Source organism: Zootoca vivipara, chromosome 2 (genome assembly GCF_963506605.1).
Source record: "Zootoca vivipara chromosome 2, rZooViv1.1, whole genome shotgun sequence".
NCBI classification, from domain to species: Eukaryota; Metazoa; Chordata; class Lepidosauria; order Squamata; family Lacertidae; genus Zootoca; species Zootoca vivipara.
The window spans coordinates 28,982,458-29,002,608 of NC_083277.1; the positions used below are offsets into that span (position 1 = coordinate 28,982,458).

Here is a 20,151-nt window from a genome sequence, read left to right on the forward strand (position 1 = left end):
GTTTGGTTTTAAGGCAACAACTTGATTAAAAACTGGCACCTTCACCCACTGTATTCCTTCCCGACATGGAAACAAAAATTTAAAAAATATGCCTGTGCCAGTGAAGGACAACACCTCCCATTAAAGCTATGAGTGGCTGGAAGGCTCCTGATGATGAACTTCCAAGGGTACAAGTAGACATAGGTATGGTATATTTGAGCGCAGCACCAGCATCCGGGGAAAGCAAAAAACACATGGCCCATGGCAACAAATATCACCAGTGTGAACAACCAGCACTTTTATTGCATTAGAGAATGCTATAATGTCAGTAATAAGTACTGACTACACAACATTTTATTGTCTGCATCAACAGACATGGAATGATGGAATTACAGTTGATGTAAGGAATGAGTTTCTTGTATGCCTCAAAAACCAAACCAAAACAAAATAAGGGGGGATCTTGTTACTGGCAGCACATACACATGAAGAACCATGCTAACAGTCTGGACTGTACCATTTTCATCAAGGCTTTTGGGAAGGAGATATCCTGTTACTAACTCTGGGCCTGTTTAAAAACATGGAACGGGTCTGCAAATGTAACTCTCAAGACTTTTAAGAATGATAAATTAGTTTTCCGCGACATCTAAAAAGTACGTTAAGCAAAAAAGATACCAAAACTTTCCAAAAGAGTTTAAAACACATTCTCCATGCTATAAGGAACGTAGCTTGTCAGCATTCTGAAAACTACAACAGTTCAAAATTATTTTTTTAAACTTTGATATATTTTTATATATATATTTATATATAAAATATCTAATGATCTGTATTATTCGTAGATTCGTACCCCCTCCCCATCTCCTCCTTCTCCCACCCCTGATAAGCTGATCATGGGTGCTATGGCTGGGTTCTCCTAAAGGAGAATCAAACATTTTTATTTATTGTATTTCTTTACTGAAGTTTAACATAAGCCTTGATTCTTCCCCGCCCGCCCACCACCATTTTCTTCTGCCTCTGGTCAAATGTAGAAATCCAGCAGGTTTTAAGCATTTGAACTGCATTGTCCCAATCCAGAGAAGGGATGAGCTTTACACAAAAAGAGGGTTCTAGCTATGGAACTCTTTCTACTGTCGGTGGAAGAAGTTGCTAAGAGAACCCGCTGCATCCAACTCTTGGGGGTACAGGCAGGGTATCCATCTCCGTCTAGAAGTCCGCAAATGCAGCAAAAAGCTGCAGACCTATTGCTGCATTTGGAGTCTATGTGGGGAGGAAGACTTTCCCCTCTTCCATCCCTGCCTCCTGCTCTGGAACAGGTGATCAGAGCTGACAGCCGAGCTCAGCTGGGGGAGGGAAGAGAGCCCAGTCAGTTCCATGGAGAGGTGTGTGTGTGTGTGTGTGTGTGTGTGTGTGTATAAGGTAGGCTTCGACTCTCATTCCTAACAGTGGTTTACCTGTACTACTTTCATAATGTATGCTTTTCTTTTGAGAGAAAATAAAATAAAAACAGAGCATGTAACAAATTGTCTTTACATCTTGGCACCTTGTAAAGTATTTCTTTTTTATACAAAAGTTCAATAATTTTTGACACTCTCCATTATTAATCACTACTTCACTGATAAAACTTTGAAAGTGTGACCTTGGAATTCATCATGCAAAGTATTTACTGCAGGAGAAGAAAACATTTTTTGAAACAACTTTTTCCCGCCCCTTAAGACAGCCAGAAATAGGCAGTGGTAGGGAAATAACAGAAGGGGCAGGGAAAGTATTTAAAATGAAAACAAAACAGCATAACAGCAACAACAGCAACAACAAAAAAACCTGTACAAAAATGATTTGATCCATAACAGTGGGGTTGGGGGGGGGGGTTGGGAATCATTTGTCATCTATGTTACATTTTAGAAGCCAGAAGGAAGTGCGGGGGTGGGGGGATCTGCCAAAACAAAGAGTTTGGGATTTTCTCCCACATGTCAGCAAATGTCATCCAATAGTCTTAAAGCAAGGATAACTAAATAAAATATATGTGCAGCATATTCTGCAATTCCATTACATACAGTAGGATTTTCCCCCCAAAGCATTTTTTAAAAGTATAGTTTATATAAAGCAGTTGCACAAAAAGCAAAGGGTGTTTTAACAGGTATGCATTTATTCCTTTTGAGGAATGATACTTTTTTTATTTTCTTAAAAAAGGACCTTCTCCCTCCCCCCCATTTCTTTCCCCTGCTGCCCCATCCCACCCACCAAAAGACAAAAAGGATCACAGAGACACATTGGGCTATATATGTACAACATAATAAACCCCACCCTATAGGAACAATTGTTATTATTGAAAGGGACACAGAATCAGAAATTTGTAAAAAATAGCAAAGTTTGCTTGATGTAAAGCCTGAGATTTTTCTCTTGGTTCTTCTGCAGGACAGTGATACCTGCAAGATACGGTAAGTCTAATTTTTTATTATTATTTCATTTTTTCTTTTATTATTTTGCTACAGTCTTTAGACTATGCATGCAAGACATATAACTAAGTGCAACTGAGTGAAATGTAGTTTTTTTTTTATTTAAAAAAATTACTCATTCCCTAACAGTTTGAACTGAGGTATGCGTACTAACAGTTTCTCATGCTGTTATCTTTACTCGTCTAGCTACACATGCTGAGAATGAACTAATCTACCAGATTTTTATCCCCTTTTGGAATACCAAGCTAACCAGCAAAACCACTCAGTTTTGAAGCACAGGGATCGCTTCTTGTGATCCTCCTGGCTATCTCCTGCACGCCATGGTGCTGCCTGCATACGGTTTGTTTCCAAAATGTTTCAGATGACCACAGACTGCCCTCCTTTAAATTAAAACAAAATCAGGTAAGGGGGGTGGGGGTGGGAAGTTGTGTTTTTATATATTTCACTGTCAGTAAAGGATGCAGCAACTAGCATCCAGTTGAAGTTAATGGCAAAAATCTCCCATTGACTTGAATGGTACCAAAGTTTACAAGGGGACAGGGGTGTTATTCTGCATGGAAGATGCTGACCAAATTTCAAAGGGGGAAAAAAACCCCAAACACAACAACGGTCACAAAATCACTCTAAGGTCCTGTGCACAGATTAAAGCAAATTAAACCGAAATTGCCTTGCAATTTGCTTTTAGCAAAAGTGAATAGGATTTGCAAAGCCGGAGACCAAACAAAAGGATAGGAAATTAAATTCTTGAGATACTATTATATGGTTCAGTTTAAGTTGCGAGAGTTCTTCTGTATATTACGTAAGCATCTCCTTTGTTTTGCAGGAAAATTTGACTACTCTCCTGTTTTCTCAAAATGAAATGCTGTCCTTACATGCTCCCTCCACTTAATACTGTTCCATAGCTTTAGCCTTAAAAAGATCTTTCTTTACAGAAATGCATTTGGTCCCTGTAAAGAAACAAAAAATAAAACAACAACAACTTTGGTTCAGCAATCTACTTGGTCTTCTAACTTAAGACTCTAATAAAGGAGCAGTTTCCCTTCTCAGGTTAGCCATAGCCCGTATCTTGACATTTGCTTCTAAATTCTTTCACCTCCTTTGATCAACAATAAGAGGATATTTGGCTTCATAAGATAAAGCATATAACAGAGAACATAATTTACCTTTGTGTAATATCTTTGGTAATTTTAGGGGGAAAGGTACAAAAGTAGAATATAAATTAAAAAACAGAAAGGCGTTTGAAATTAAAAAGCTATAGTCCGACATAAATAAGTGAGTTACGGAGAAGTGGAGAATGGAAAGTGTTTAGATGTCCAGTGATCAATGGGTACCAATGTTCTAACAGCAGCTGTCTGCCCGCATTTGCTTTGAAGAATGCTGCAACTTGCAACAGTGCTAATTCACCCACAGGTTTCAAGCTGTCAGTTTCTGATACTGGTTGGTGTAGTATTGTGTAATGATCTTAACTGCAGTTTGCAAAGTTAAAATTATTAACACTTTACAACTAGTGGGCCTTCCCTAGAAGTTGAATCCAAAACCTAAATTATATTCAAGCTGATGGATGCCACCAGTTAATTCTCAAACTGTTTAATCTGTTTAACCACGTACAATGCTCCCATAATGCCCACTTTTGAACGTGAATTGAAAATACGTATAGGCAGATTGGTATTTTAGATATTCCAGAAGCATTCGATGTCCCAGAAACTCAGGTTAAAAAGCTAAGAGCTTTCCACGATTATATTCATTTCTGACATAATAAAACCCTGTATGGTGTATGTTCAGTGTTATGTTCAGTGTTTTTTTGTGCTGTTAAAAGTTTGTGTTACTAAATATTTACCATTACTGCAAAAAAAAATAATTAAAAAAAACGAAAGCCCAGAAACAAAAACTCTGAACTATGTTAACAACATACACTGCTCTGTGGAATGAATTTGCAGCGCATCCTATATACTGTTTTGTGCTGGTTTGCCTTTCATTCTCAATTCTTGCAACTACCTTTCTTTCTGATCAAAGATATCTTTGCACACGGTTACAGCAGCTTTTGAAAACCTTTTTCTTTTTTTCTTTTTTTTTGGGGGGGGGGGTTGAGGAGTGGGAATATAGCCCAAACTGGAATGTTTTCCATAGCTAAAGAAAACATGATGGCATCTGAAGGAAACTGGAATGAATGGTAGAAAAAGAACTACAAACAATTCCAAGGACATTCAGCTTTGTATAATAAAAACACCTATTAACATTCATCACAAAAGTACAGAAAACATTTAAGCCTCAAAAGGCTCTGGCCAGTTGAGGCCTGAGGTCAGAACTTAAAATGGTGTAGGAGAAGTAAGGGGAAAATCAAAGTTATACACTAAAAAAATTGGGAGAATTTTCTTTTAACCCCTCTTCAGTACACACATACACACTTATGCACGCACACATGTAGGTGCACGTGTGCACACACGCACACGACTTCCCCATCCCAAATGGAAGCAAAGAAAGAAAAAGTGAAGGCAGTGATAATCAACATGCGATACTGTGCAAATATTGTCCATTGGAATCCTCAAAATCTGGGCAAAGGCTTGATCTGCAATTATGTGTACATGCTCAGGTTGATGTCTTCGGTGTCCCAAATTGGAAGAATTGCAGTCCAAAGTCTGCTGCCAAATTGTGGATAAATGAATTGGTTGAACAAATTTACAACACTGATGTTGACTGTGAGAGGGAATCCCAAGTACCAAACAAGTCCATCCAATGCACAGAGTACAAATTCCTTTGTTTTTTGTTTGTTTTTTTCAACAAAAAGTAGAAAAATCAAAAATACTCCCAAATGGGATACTTGATGGCACTAAGAGTTAACGTACTTTATAGCTGTCAAAATGGACCAAGTGTTTCCTCCAGACTGTACAATAATGGGGAGAGATTTCACAGCTAATTTTGAAGTATATGGTTGTTTTTTTCTCCTCCCTCCCCGTGATCTTCATTTGCAGGATCACATCACAGACATACTCATTCAATGTCCTCATTTACATTTTCATCTTCATAATCTCTGTCGTGGTCAAACTCTGGACTGTGATTGGCTGTTGTCACTAAGGACAGCGGGCCTTCATTTTCATCTGGATCTAATGGTTCTTCTTTAACATGCACCGGGTGCCTGTGAACATAAAAGGAAAGAAGAAATGTTGGTGAGCAATTAATTATTATTATTATTTTAAAAAAACCAACCCTGTTTGGGTTAGAAAAAGTGACCAACAATTCGAAAAGGTTATTCAGCTCTTTAGAATACAGCACCTATTTTTGTATAATTAAAACACCTATCATTTTACAGCAACTGGAGTTGTTTTTTCAAAGGTTTCCAAGATATACAGTCTCTCCTACCAAACGAGGAAGATGACAAAGGGGGAGAGATCCTAAGGTTCTTGAAACTCTCCCCCTTTTTAATGGTTGATATGGAGCAGAGCTCTCCCCACCCCCCACCCCGGCCTGTTTTTTCACAAATACATGTCACTTTGTGAATCTTAGTTTGGCTGCAAAGGGCAACCGGGGGGAGGGGGGGTAGATAAATCCTAAGAACGCCAAGATTCAATAGAAAACAAAACCAGGAAGCAAGCCTTTGCTGCTTTATGGTTTCTTCGTGGGATTTAGGGAAAATGCTCTCGAGTGACACATTAGCTTGATTAATACAATCTTCGGATAAATAAATGAAATAAGCATCTGTAAAGCAAAACAGTGGTTTATCAGCCCACTGAGCTTCTGGAGGCTGGGCTAATCATCGGTTACTGTGTGTTCTGCTTCTCTAGTTAACATGCAGAACCTGTGAGGCAAGTCTCCAGAGGACGACCCCAAGTGAGGTTCTATCATTAATCAACTTCAAGCAAACACAGCAAAGAGACACCATGATACATGCTTTAAACTCCAAATTAATGCATATTTTTACAAACTGTCAATAAGGGAAGAAAAGCCCTGCCAGGAAACACAAACGGAGAGGAAAAGGCTCGCTTAACACAACAATATGATAAGAAAGCAGAGTCCTAATGAGAATAATAACACTGTCAGCTGTAAACAAGGCAGAACATGATCCTCAGCTCGTGGTGGGCACTAAGGATGCACTAAAGAGATGAGATCTGCCAAATTTCTCATTATAGAATAGCACGTGAATAACCCATGGGGGAACAAGGGTTGATTATACAAAACGGGCATGATAACAATTGAAAAATGTTGTCCGTAAATCATATTCACAACAACCCCTTTACAAATACAAATTACCTTCCTCTTTTTTGTTGTTTGGTAGCTTTTGATATGTAAAATACCCCAGCAAGTAAGCAGTGTCTTGTTAAAGAGACTTTATAAAAGGGAAAGATATTTTATTGGCAATATCATGTGAACAGTAATAATACAACCCGTTAAGGAAAATCCAGTTTCCTTTGTAAATAATTGATGTTTAAAGCAATCCCCAAAAATAAAGTAAGGATAAGTTCCAAGTCTCTCTTGATTTATAACCCGCAACCCTGGATGTTGCAGTCAACGAAATCTAACCCTTTTAATTTGGTAAGGCAAAATAAAGAAATAATCCAGTATGTAAACTTTGACTTTGAAGTGGTTTGAAATAGCTGGGACGTTCTGAGTGGATGGGAATGACACAACCCCAGGAAAAAACACACACACAAAGAATTGCCTGTTGTTATACTGATCAGCACCAGCCACTTGGTGTGAAACCAGGAATCGCACCATGAGAAGAATAGCCCATGTAGCTGCCAAAAGGGAAGCAAGCCACATGATAGTTTCAGAAATGGAAATGAATGAAATGCTAACATTCATTAATATTAGTAGTGGGTTTTAAAACTCTCCAGATGTGTCAAGTGCACCTCAAATCTTTCATCCAGTTCAGGGTTTTGAACTGTGCATTGCTACATCAAGACAGAGGCATTTGCCTGAACATACAGCTTTTCCTGAAAAGTATCACCAGGAAGAAATGATCCTTTCGCTGAGTTATTTAGTTTATGAAAGCCTGTGGGGAAACGTGAATGTTGTATAAAAAGTTGCTCGTAACGTGAGGCAGCAAAATGCACTATAAACAGCGCCCCAGTCAACCTGTGGCACTTTCCCTTATAGTGATGGAACAACTCTCTAGACTACCAAGGGCTGCCTCTCATGGGCGGTTTTTATGACTGCTTTGAGAAACACAAGATCTGTTTGGCTACATCCATGGCTTTCTATATATATATTTTAAATCACATGTAGTATTTCCCTACTAAATCTTTTTACATATGTGTGAATGGCATGAAAGAATAATCCTGTGTTGGCAAATTTAACAGCGAATATGTGAAATCTATGTCAGTGTGATTCTCTTATTTATATGCTTGCATTCCCTGGTAGCTTGGCGTTGCTGTATCACAGTAGGTGCTGAATCCAGGCCTCAAATAAAGCTGCAAAGGGTTAAAGGTTCATTTCTGATCTGTGTGTTTGGACATTAGGGTTGCTGAGCAGAAATATGCTTAACCTAATGGATTTTGAAAACCTCCATCAAGGATTTTGAAAACCTCCATCAAGGCTTGTGAGAGACATGGGTACAGCAACATCTTTAAAATGGCCCCAGAAAAAGGGTCCTCTTGTGCTTGCACCAAAGGTAAGCTAAGATCCTAGCACGGTGGATTTGTTTACACCAGGTTGAAGAGAGTTTGGAAAGATGGGGACCCAGATTTGGGAGAAGGAAAAACCTGTTTCTCCTTCAACATCCACAACAATGGCTGCGTTTTAGAATGGACCTCAAAGCAGAGGAAATGGTAGCTATGAAACATTCATACTGTGAATCTGACCTATACTCCCTTTATTTTAGTTCTCCTCAACATAAAGTATCATTAATGTCCATAATTATAAAATGTATATGGGATATTGGGCAAAAAGCCACCACAGCACAGGTTCAGAGCACATGCCTTCTCATGCTTATACATTCAAAGCACAATTCCCAACAACTCCAGTTAAAGGATTTCTGGTAGAATTATGGGCAAGAAAAACCTCTATTCAAGTCTTTGGAAAGCCTCTGCCAATCAGAGTTGGCAATACCGTATTAGATGGGCTTCATTTGAGTCCCCATATGCTACAATAACTTGAGTATATCCTGTCCGTAGACAAGCACTGCTTTCCTAAAATAACCAATATGAGAATACTCACATTCTTTTGGGGATCTTTTTTTGGGCTAGGATACCGTTGAGAAATGTAAAAATGAAAGAAGCATTGGTTCACACATTACTCAAAACCCCATAACTGTTCAGAGTTGAAAGCAGAATCTTTTATATGTTCCACACAGTTTAGAATTCCTACATAAAAAGTCTTATAAGTCTTGTTACAGCTGGGGGGGGGGAAGACAACAGAAAGAAAAGAAAGGTAGTGTCTCCCTAAGGTCAGTAGTGGGAGTTTTAAAAAAAGGCTTTGCTTTTCCTTCCTTAGTACCAGAATTCCCAGTCATTCCTTTTAACTTACATGACTCTTATTTCTGAAGGGGTGAACTATAAATAACCTCACTGAGTGCAACTTTCCCTTCTTTTTACATTCGAGTAATTCTTTTGTTTGTCCATTCTGGGAAGAGAGAAGTTTTTAATAACGCTGACTGTTGTTTAGAGCCACCGTGCTCTAGTGGCACACACAGCATGGAACAATTTGCTTTGGAGCATGTCAGGATGAAAGTGTTATGTCCCCAAGCTGTAATTATGTGACTACTTTCTAATGTTTCAAAAGAGTGGAGTGGAGGGGTAAGGAGAGATTAGAAGGATTTCAGTGTATCATAAAGAAAAGCAGTGAACTGGATGGCAATAAGTTTTCTGCAGGACTGTTATACTTGCTTAGCTGTCATGTTAACAAGGCACTCTATAGTTTGTGATAAAGTTTAAAGGATACACCTACCAGAATTGTTAAAGACAATTTACTTTACAGCATGGAAGTATATTTTGTAAAGGAAAAGAAGAATATCACCGTACAAGGCGCTCAGAAATCTGAAAGCTCAGGAAGTGACTGCCTAGGATAGTACCAATACATTGTGCTGAATGCTGGTGGATAATTATATCCAGCTAACAGTATAAACTCTCTTGACATTTGAACATCACTTTGCGTGCTTTTCATGGGTGTCCTCAGGCAGAGGGAAATGCTCTCCCTGGATGAACAATAATCCTTGGATTCCCAGCTCTCATTCTTTTCTCTTTTTTGGGGGGAGGGGGGAGGTTCCTAGCACCTGCAGATACAAGGCAAACTGTGCAGGAACTAGTCTCATTTGTGTTGTGAGAAACTAACCTGCTCCTGCCTCCCAGTGTTTTTAGTGGAAGAATGAAGTCATATATCAGTGACTGACATTTAGGAAAGAAGATCTAGCCAATTAGACAAAGAGAAGCCTTGAGTGAATCACCCATTGTCTAGACTTCAGAGAAAGAACTAGAGTTTCTTTATCAGCCCTTTCTGCTGGCCTACCCCGGCAGAGAAGTGATTTCTACTGTGCCCAAGACAATCCAGGTATCCAGGACATTAGCATTAGCTGTGATTGGAGAGAGGTTTGTCATGTCCAAACCAAAAAGGTAGCAGCAAAGACAGGAGTTCTTTCTTAGGTCTTATTTCACACCCCAAAGTGTTACTTAATCCGTGAGTGTGTAAACATTTTAAAAATTACTCTGCTGAAATAGATAAAGGTCCATCATTAGGATACCCACCAGGGCTGTAGCCGAGAACACGGGCTTTGCCAGCCCTGCAGAGTAAACCAGCATTGTTATACTCATTTTGCTAGGAGGAAGGGGAATATACAGGCTATATAATCCAGTGTTGCTATGCTGACATGCTTGGTGTTTTTATTTTAACAAAATGTAGTGTGTGTGTGTGTGTGTGTGTGTGTGTGTGTATGAGTGAGAGATTGTTGTACCAGTTCGTTTAATTAAAGGTGGGATGGGGTGAGGGGAGCCAGGGGAAGAAATTCACATTTCTTAGTTTTAGCACCGGTTTGGTTTTCAGATCTATGCATAGATAAAATCTCATGTCTACCCACCGAGAAACAACCAAGGGGCAGATCTGGAACACCAGTTTTTCATATACTTTGTCATTGCTCAGTCACTAGATCTACCGGAAGTGGTAGCCCTGAATCTCTGGTGCTAGTTATTTATTTGGACTATTTGGTCTCCACCCCTCCCACCCGGGGGGGGGGGGATATCTGCAGACGACCATGTATCCTTTCAAGTCCCATCTCGAAAATACCACTTTAATGGAAACGCCCAGGTACTGCTATTAGTGCCTTGCTGAATTTTGAAGCTAAAGACAATGCTTTGTAAAAATTGGATACACTGCATTGTGAAAAGCTGAAGCAACAATTTGGCAGAAGACAAAAATCTAGATGCATCATCTAGCTCTATGTGAAATGCAGACTGTACTTCAGAGATGGGCAGTCTATGCTCTTACACCTGCAGACCTGGTTTCTGTGGGATTTCTCTTTGCTTACTCCATTTGCCGCCACCAGCATCTCGACTATTACACTGCCTACTTCATACGTCATTCTGACATGAAAAAGCGAGTGGAATTTCCTTATGAAAACAGGCACAGCTGTAGCGGACAGCAGCACACATGCCTTCTGCACAGTGGGATGAGACTGTGATAGATGTTGCCTACTTTTGGATGCTACCCCAAAATGAAAGTGTGGCCTATCCCTCATTTAAATAGCCAGTGACCAGAGATGAAATGGAGGTGGGCAGCTTTGTGATGATGCTTCTGTTTTCTAACTTGCAGGTTAAAGCTTTATTTATTTATTTAACTTGTATACTGCCCTTCATCCAAAGATCACAACATAAAAATACAAAATGAAGACACAAAATACATAATAAAAAGCAAAGCGAACCAGTAAACCCGCTCCCCCGCCCACAAGAGGACCTCTCCTCTAATTCCCATGAGTGCTAAGCTTGTAAGAAGCTTGAACCCTCCAAACCAAATCCAAGCCAAATGGAAAAACAAACAAAGCAACGTTATTTAACTACAAACAAAGCCGATACTGAGACATAACATGTATAAACAGTGCAAGGATTCTAACCTGTAGTCATGCTACAGTAAGATTTTCCCACCCCTGTCCTTCCCTTCATTATGTTCCTCGTTGTCGAATGTTTCAGAAGCCAAACGGGTTTCTGGAACGGATTACGTTTAACAACCGAGGTTTGACTGCACTAAAGGCACAATGTTACATGTATACTGATGCCACTGCAATACTTGCAACTATTTAACTACACAACAGTTAACTGAAGATGCAAAACATCCCCTTGTAGTGAAATGGCTTTGGAAATTCATTGAATATAACAAAAATAATCCCAAAAAGTTGTGATTTGATAAAAACCAATGCATGGCCCCCCAAAAATTAGGGTGACAGTGGGCTGCGAGCCACACATGGCTGCCTTGGCTCTTTACTGCAGAATTCTAACTTTAGTAATAATCTGGGTCTCGTTATAGAAAGTGCGTATACCACATGATCACAAAAGTATTTGATGTAGTTTTCAGATGTCAAACAACTTGTATGTCCTTGCCCTAAAAGTGTGTCACATATGCAAACTGAGTGATGGAAATTTGATTTCAAGATATGTCAACACTAGGTATTCACTGTTACTAATTCTCTAATACTTTCCAGTTGTCCTAACTCCATTGAAAAAAACAGCACACCAACCCAAATATTGTCTTCAAAAATATCTTAAGTGATTCATTTAAATAACTAATCCATGGGGAAACTAGATGCTTTACTCCTGAAAAATTCCGACATGCCAGCAACTTTTCTAGGAATTAGAAACTATCAAATCTTTTAACATAGTCATGGAGAGAATAAAAGTATTTGCATGTACAACTGCCTGAAGATGAATCCATTCAAACAGCACTAGAGGAATGTCATGTCATTCTGCTTTGGGAATGCTAATTAATACTGCACAAACAATCCCTGTAAAACTAAACACATTCAAATGTTTTGAAGTAAATGGCAAAAGACAATGTTCAAATTAATTATTAATTAAAAATGAATGTTGCCATCTTTAAAGATTTTTTTTTCAAAGCACAATGTGCACTGATTTAAAATGCTGAAATATCAAAGTATTATGAGCCTTAGATTTCCTTTCTCCTTTACCCCCTGCTCAACATATTATGCAGGTGGGAAACTTTTTAAAAACCATTAAATGCTAATTACCTTCACAACTAATTATTAGGGTGGCGCTAGGTTAATGCTTTCCTACCTTTTGATTTAGACCTACTTTTGTCAATGCCTTATTCATATTACTTTGAAGTAGAAGGGCTACAAATTAATTCTTCTAACCGTATTATTAATTGGCTATGTGATCTTTTGGCAACAGGACCAATAATTTCACAGTCATGTTCTGAGATACAGCAGTACCTCTAAAAGTGGAGGAAAGAGTTATTTGCAGTGCCAGTTAATCTATGTACAATTTTTGGGACTTGCAACAAAATGTGTTGTTGGTTTGATCACTCTGTCCTGGTTATCACAGATGACCCTGTGCTTATTCTGCACAATTGCAAAGCTCCTGATGAAAGTTCAGAGCTAGCCATTTCCGCACAGAATTTGGTGGCCTGCAAACTGCTGCATGCCTCTTGCAACAACCAAACTTTCCAGCACTCATGTAGTTTGGAAATAAATATATGAACTTTAAAGCCAGCTAAGCGAACAATATATGAGAGTCCACTTGTTTAGTGTAAGAATTGTGCTTTATACCCAACATTAGTTTTATAACAGTGGCCAGACACATTTTTTGGAAGTCCACAGGGAAGATACATGGAGGAATTCAGCATCGTGCTCTTATAAGCGTTCCATCAGTGCATACTCCCGCTTGCCAGACAAATCCTCTTCACTTTCCCTCACGTTCTGGACTGTTTCCCAACCCAGCAGAGCAGATTTGGGGGAGGTGTGGGGCATGCATGGGGAGGGGGTGGAAGCTCAGTTGCGCTAGCAAAAACCCAGTTTAGTGGGATCCAGCCCCTTGCGCTGTATGTATGATCAACCATGGCTTAGTTCTATGTGGACAAGTCTGAATGAACCAAAGTACCGCACAGGAGTAGCAAGCTCTCCCTTCCTGTGCAGGTGGCAGAAGGCCTTAGGCTGCTCTACCAGACACTACCTATTCCTTGAGCATTCATCTGGATTCACTTGCTTGCACAAAGCTTATGTGAAAGTTAGATAATTCCAGGTCTTTACTGAAAGTCTTCAACACAGGTGATAAAATGAAAACAGTGGCACTATAATATCTTTAATGGATTTGACCCTAGCATCTTGTGCTCAAGAGTAGAACCTTTTTGGACGAGAAGATTCCATTTTAGCCACCATGGAAAAACAGTGATTAATAGATCTTTCCAGATTCATTAAAGGATTCAAGTGGAAATAATGCATTAAAGAGACAAAAAAAAAAATCTCCCAAAGACACGCATTTTCAGAATGCCATTTCTGCAAACTGGTGGTTTACAAGCCAAAGGACTGAGTGAAAAGTGAGTTAACAATGCCCAGGTGGATTTGTCAGACCAGACTAAAGGTAAATGGTTCCTTTTCTTCAAGTTGGCACAAACATTTCTGGAGTTTGTATTTTTGGCTTCATTGGAAGAGGGGCAGGGAGAGAGAGAGAGAGACAGGAGATAAATGTAAACAGCAGCAACATTCCTCTCTACTTACATTGCTTGCATAGGGGAACGTCCTGGGCTGCTGTCACTCCCATTACTGTTCGCATGCTCCATTGCACCATTAAGTTCTTCCCGCATAGCATTGGCTAAACTGCCCAGAGTGGGATTTCCCATGGAAGCAGTAGTGTACAGAGGTATGCTGTTCTCAGCAATTGAAGCCTGTCGAATCAAAGAACAAGACATGAGAATCCATAGCAACACATGCTCATACATGTGCCACAGATCAACTGCAAGGTAACACTGTTTGGACTATGTTTTCATTAAATATAATGGATAAAATGTCCACTTAATTATTTCCACCACTGGCTAAGATTTCACAAAGCTCTGTTTTCTACTTCTTGTAATTACCAAAGACAGTATCACCCCATTTACACTCAGGGAAGAATTCAAACGATGACTGGGACAAATTACGTATGATAAATTATAGATCTGGCCTTGGTTGTTTATTTTAAAAAGCAAACAAATCCGGAATTCAGGCAATCTGGATTGGGACCATAGTGTGTGCGTGAAGGGTTTTTTTTAAAATGCCTTACCTCAAAAACTGTCTCCCTGCTGCTATTTACATTAGCACCAATGGCACTAGGATAAATTCCTAGTGTCACCAGATACAGCTTATAACTCATGTCTTAAATTCTGGAGCTCTGGTGCCACTCAAGTGTACTCGATGGTGTACCAGTGGTGTGATTTGGCAAAAGGCAGCTTCCTGTGTTGTTGTTTGCTCATTTTGTACTATGAACTCCTTACCACCTTCCCATGTACCTTCTTGTGGTGTAATTCCACATGGCTGCACTTGTGAATATTACACCCAAGTATGCAGGATTAACAGCTTGGATGGATCTATATGTGAGTTGATGGGGAAAGGTTATTTAGTTTAGGGGAATTAATTGGGACCAGAATTTTTTTCTGAGCTCTTCTAATGTATATCATTCATGAAAACAGAATCATATTCAAGAGCAAATATTTTAGGCAACATCCTGGTAACATTATTTCCATATTCTTGTTTTCACTTGTGGTATCTGCTTTGACACACCTTTCATTTGGATGGATGGGACCTGCACTGGACTCCCACAAAATTCCAGTGAAAAGAATAAAACAGCAGTGTTTGGCTGCTTTGTTCTTCACATCGCTTGTCAAATGTAATCAAATTGCCAAATAATGTTTAAGCAGGCCAATTCTGAGCTGCCCTGGAACTTCAGTAAATAGGCCCTCATATTCAATATTCCCTGAGCCAGAGTAAAGTCTAGGGGCGGGCGGGCAGGTGTGGGGGACTCCCTGGTCCTGAATGGGATAACTGTGCCCCTGAGGGACCAGGTGCGTAGCCTGGTAGTCATTTTGGACTCACAGCTGTCCATGGAGGCGCAGGTTAATTCTGTGTCCAGGGCGGCTGCCTACCAGCTCCATCTGGTACGCAGGCTGAGACCCTACCTGCCGCAGACGGTCTCACCAGAGTAGTGCATGCTCTGGTTATCTCCCGCTTGGACTACTGCAATGTGCTCTACATGGGGCTACCTTTGAAGGTGACCCGGAAATTGCAATTAATCCAGAATGCGGCAGCCAGACTGGGGACTGGGAGCGGCCGCCGGGACCACATAACACCGGTCTTGAAAGATCTACATTGGCTCCCAGTATGTTTCAGAGCACAATTCAAAGTGTTGGTGCTGACCTTTAAAGCCCTAAACGGCTACGGTCCTGTATATCTGAAGGAGCGTCTCCACCCCCATTGTTCAGCCCGGACACTGAGATCCAGCACCGAGGGCCTTCTGGCGGTTCCCTCACTGCGAGAAGCAAAGCTACAGGGAACCAGGCAGAGGGCCTTCTCAGTAGTGGCACCCGCCCTGTGGAACACCCTCGCATCAGAGGTCAGAGAGATAAACAACTACCTGACATTTAGAAAATACCTAAAGGCAGCCCTGTTTAGGGAAGTTTTTAGTCTGTGATATTTTAATGTATTTTGATGTGTGTTGGAAGCCGCCCAGAGTAGCAGGGGAGACCCGGCCAGATGGGTGGGGTATAAGTAATAAATTATTATTTATTATAGTTTGGAAGATTTCTGTTAAGTGGCAAATACAAACTCTTAAGATATAAAAATGAGATATTCACTAGGTTATATTCAAATGGAAAATAATGCAAGAATTGGACCTAAGTGCACGTTCTTTACAGAAGATTAACTGATAAACCTGAGATGAAGTCCTCACTTGTTCTTTATATAGTTCATTTCTGGTGCCAACGTCTTTACAACCTTCATTTCACTGAGACGTATGACAATTTAGTGAGGCAAGACAGTTTCATTCCCACTTAAAAAAATGAAGGGCTAAGACTGAGAGCAAGTGACTGGGCCCAAGGCCACCCAAGAAGTATGTGGCTGCACTGGAATAACAACAAAGGCCTGCCAGATTTCAACTAAAATGTGATCCACTAGGCCAGGCATGGCAAAACTAGGCCAGCTGTTTGGGGACTACAATTCCCCTCATCCCTGACCTGTTAGCTAGGGATGATGGGAGTTGTAGTCCCAAAACAGCTGGAGGGCCAAGTTTGGCCACGCCTGGACTAGACCAACTCCCTGGACAGAGTCAAGACTAGTCTGTTTCCATCTTAAAAAGCAATAAGCACACAGCCCTGTCCTCCGCTACTAGTGCAATTTCCTAGTGAGTGGAGGTGTATGAGAAAGAGAAAAAGAAGGGAGAAATCACAGAAATGGACTGCAGTGCTGGAAGGGACAAGATCACAAAATACATATAACAGCAAAAAGGGTAAAGAGAGCTTGACTGGGGTTCACTTTTTTGTGGGATTTAAAGGGCCAGGTGGAAGCAGGAGGGGCAGCAGGAAGGGGATATCCCTTTAAGCAATAATTGATAGATGATAAGATAGATAGATATTTAAAATAAATATTTAAAACAGCATTGGAGGTGGAGTAGTTGTGTTCTTGGAAACATTACAGGCACTCCTAGTACATGTGCAGCCACATTTTACATCGCTCACACTGGCTGAGGAAGAAGGCGAAGTGAGAGGAGGCATATCTCTGTTTCAGCCTGAAACCGGCGCAGTGATCAGAACTGAGTTGGGGGCAATGCTGTCAAGTGATGGCAGCTGGGCCAGCTCAGGATGCAGAAAATTGCAGGCTAGGTTAGCCCCTTCCCTCTTAGCAGCAGGACCCCTGCTTGCCCACCTGTTTTCTGGGCAGAATGGGGAGTTCTGTGCCATGAGCAGAGACTGGCAGCGCTCAGCGGAGGGATACCTCCACCCCCAATCCAACTCTTGTGTTAAACCTTTTAAAACTCTGCACCCCCCCCCCCGCTTGCCTGCACTTCTGAGGCCCGACATATGCCTGTCTTTGGGAGCAATCGGGCTGGTGGGCACAAGCCAGGAGGGTTTTTCAGTTGTGGCCTCACATTTGCAAACCCTGAAAACCTATCTGTTCATTGCAGCAATGTTTTTTAATGATTTTAATTGGGCTGGTGAAATCTGTGGTTCCTTTTAAAAACTGTGATTGTTTTGCCATTTCAATGTTCTACTGGGGCTAGCAGCTGTTTTAATGTATGTCCTGGCTATTTATTCTCTTTATTATTTTAGTGCTATTGACTGTTCCTAGCTTTAAATTGTGAATTTTATATATTACAGTTACATATTTATTTGGCCCATGTACCTTATGTGCTGCCTTCTGAGAATTTCTCTTTTTAAATATGGGACACAAATCTATTAAAATAAATAAATGAAATATAAGGGCCATTAATTTCTGAGAGATGCTTTTTACAAAAAGTAGGAGATTCTGGCTCTCCTAGTGTTCAGCCTATCTGAGAAGGGGGGGGGGAGGCATTTTGAAGAAATTAACACCCAACAAAAATACCCACCAGCTAACCACAGTGTGGATGTGTGCTAAAGGGGAAACAATGTGCAAGTTAGTCCATATTGAACTACCTGGCATTGCTGAACGTTGAGATGTTTTGACTCTTTACTTAATGCAGTGTAACCTGAAGAAACAGATTCAACACAGTCGTCACTGGTGACTGCAGAAGTCTGCTGCTTTTACGCTCTATCTAGCGGCCCTCCCCGAAGCACAGTCCCTATCTCTATGCAGTGCAATCAAAAAACTACTCTAACGAAGAGGATTATATTAATCTTTTTTCATTCAAGATGCAGAAAAATAATTTTGATGAAGTGGGGAACATAAGACTCATGCTTCCTGCAGTTTGAGAAATAATGAGTCACGCACTTCCCACCACCGAGATAACTTGTAATTGCAGTAAAGTAATTTATTTAGGAAGAGCCAGAACAGGAAAAACACCTGCTATTCCCCCCCACCCCACCCTCCAAAAACCACAGGTGGCCAAATGGACAAATTCCATCCAGAAGCAACAAGATAGATAGCAACAGGGGATCTTCACATGGCAACATTCTGAGATGTGGATCAGAAATGTTAATCTGGAAATTCTAATGGTGTTCTCCCCCCCCCTCAAAAGCCCTCAGGGCCGTGATCCAAAGGCACATGATGCACCACTTTCCTACATTTATTCACAGCTTCCCCATGAGTCACTAGACACAGCCCTTTGGTTGGAACATTCTGTCTTTGGATATAAAGGGATAATAATGTTTTACAAACTTAGAGTTGCCTCCTGCTTTAACTAGGCTACTGTCATATCCTGAAAATGCTTTGTGATTTAGGAGGGGAGACTACAAAGAGAACGTGGGAAACACATAATTAAACAAGGGAGAACAGGAGCATCAGAGATGTTCATTCATTCCCTTTGCTTCCCTTTGTGCTCCACCAGGTTGAGCATATCAGTAGATCTGACGGTTGTTTCACCCTTGTCTAGCCTCAGAGAAGTAAATCACGGGTAGAAGTGCTGCCTGCTGAAAGAGTTTAGGGAACCAGCTGACAGCAGATGGATTGCAAACAGAGATACTGTGCTTCTGGGAAACTATTGCAGAAGACAGTTACCTCACCTATAGGACAAGAAAGAAAGCGAATGTGGGGATATCCCATGAAACAGAGCAAAAATAAATAAATCTGTTTCTTGGCTTTGAATGACAAGAGAATGAAAGAATGGTTTGTGACAGCTGAATGAAGAAGGTGCCACGTCCTGGGAAATCCACCAGCAATATAAGCCAGCTTGCATGTTTAATGAGTTGTGTTTTCAGTAGTCCTCCAAGCTGAGATGATGGAATGGGAATTAGTTATAATGACTATTGCCACAACCAGCAAAAAGTGGGCACACGGCTTGATAAATGATGATCTCCCAGCACATGCCTATCAACCATTTGTTGCTTACATTGCTATACAACATAATATCAAGCCATCAAAGATGTTTTGCTTGTTTTTGCAGCAGAGAAAAGACATTTTGCATGGTTTTGTATTCTGCTTAATTGCTCAAGGCTTCCTAAAAGTCACAGCTTTTGAACTAGGATTCTTTCTAGAGATGCGGGGCATTGACAGTCCCAACAAAAAGAGATGGGACACTATATGCTCAACAAGAAAAGAAATTCTATACACTCACAAGCAGTGCTTAAAAAAAATGCTCACTCTCTGACTTAGCCATGTATATAAACTGGAGCTAATCTGAAAGATAAACAAAATAATTGTTTTCCACATGGTGGCCACATGATTTTTTTGCACGTGTATTTGTCATGTTAGCTTCCACACATTTCTGCATTTTCAGTCATGGATATTCACTGCAAAACTGCTCTGTCCACAACATGGAGTGAAGCTTGACAAAATATCCCTGGGGCCTTCTTGGGTTTTGTTCCTTGTTCACAAAGGCCCTCCGGTGTTCTTTTCTGTTCTGGGCATGTGCATAAGCATTTCCGTACCTATGTGTGCACGCCTTTTAAAAAATGCCTAGGTTGTGCTCAGGTGAGGAGCAAACAGAAGGACCGGTGTGTGGAAATATCTGCTGAAAATAAATGAATGAATGTCTTAAGTAGCTTATACATCAGCAGTGACTACAGATGTGTAATGGGTTGTTTTTATTTACTGGATTTCCTTTGGTAAGGGGAAATATGGATTAATTTTTGGGGGGAAAGGGCGGCTGACATTTTAATGTTGTCATGAGGACGCTGCAAAAAAAAAATG

The 20,151-nt window shown here is 40.5% G+C and overlaps 1 protein-coding gene across 25 annotated transcripts in view; it reads right to left on the reverse strand.

The window, feature by feature from the left end:
* Positions 1 to 257: 257 nt before the first annotated feature.
* FOXP1 (forkhead box P1) overlaps positions 258 to 20,151 on the reverse strand; it is a 548,710-nt gene continuing 528,816 nt past the window's right edge. For all 25 annotated transcript variants that reach the window (XM_060271348.1, XM_060271340.1, XM_035106646.2 and 22 more), the window contains 2 exons: positions 14,077 to 14,243; positions 258 to 5,562 (listed from right to left, as the gene is read on the reverse strand). In XM_060271348.1, the coding sequence (XP_060127331.1) occupies positions 5,418 to 5,562; positions 14,077 to 14,243 (312 nt within the window). In that variant the 3' untranslated portion in view covers positions 258 to 5,417. The remainder of the gene's footprint in view (positions 5,563 to 14,076; positions 14,244 to 20,151) is intronic.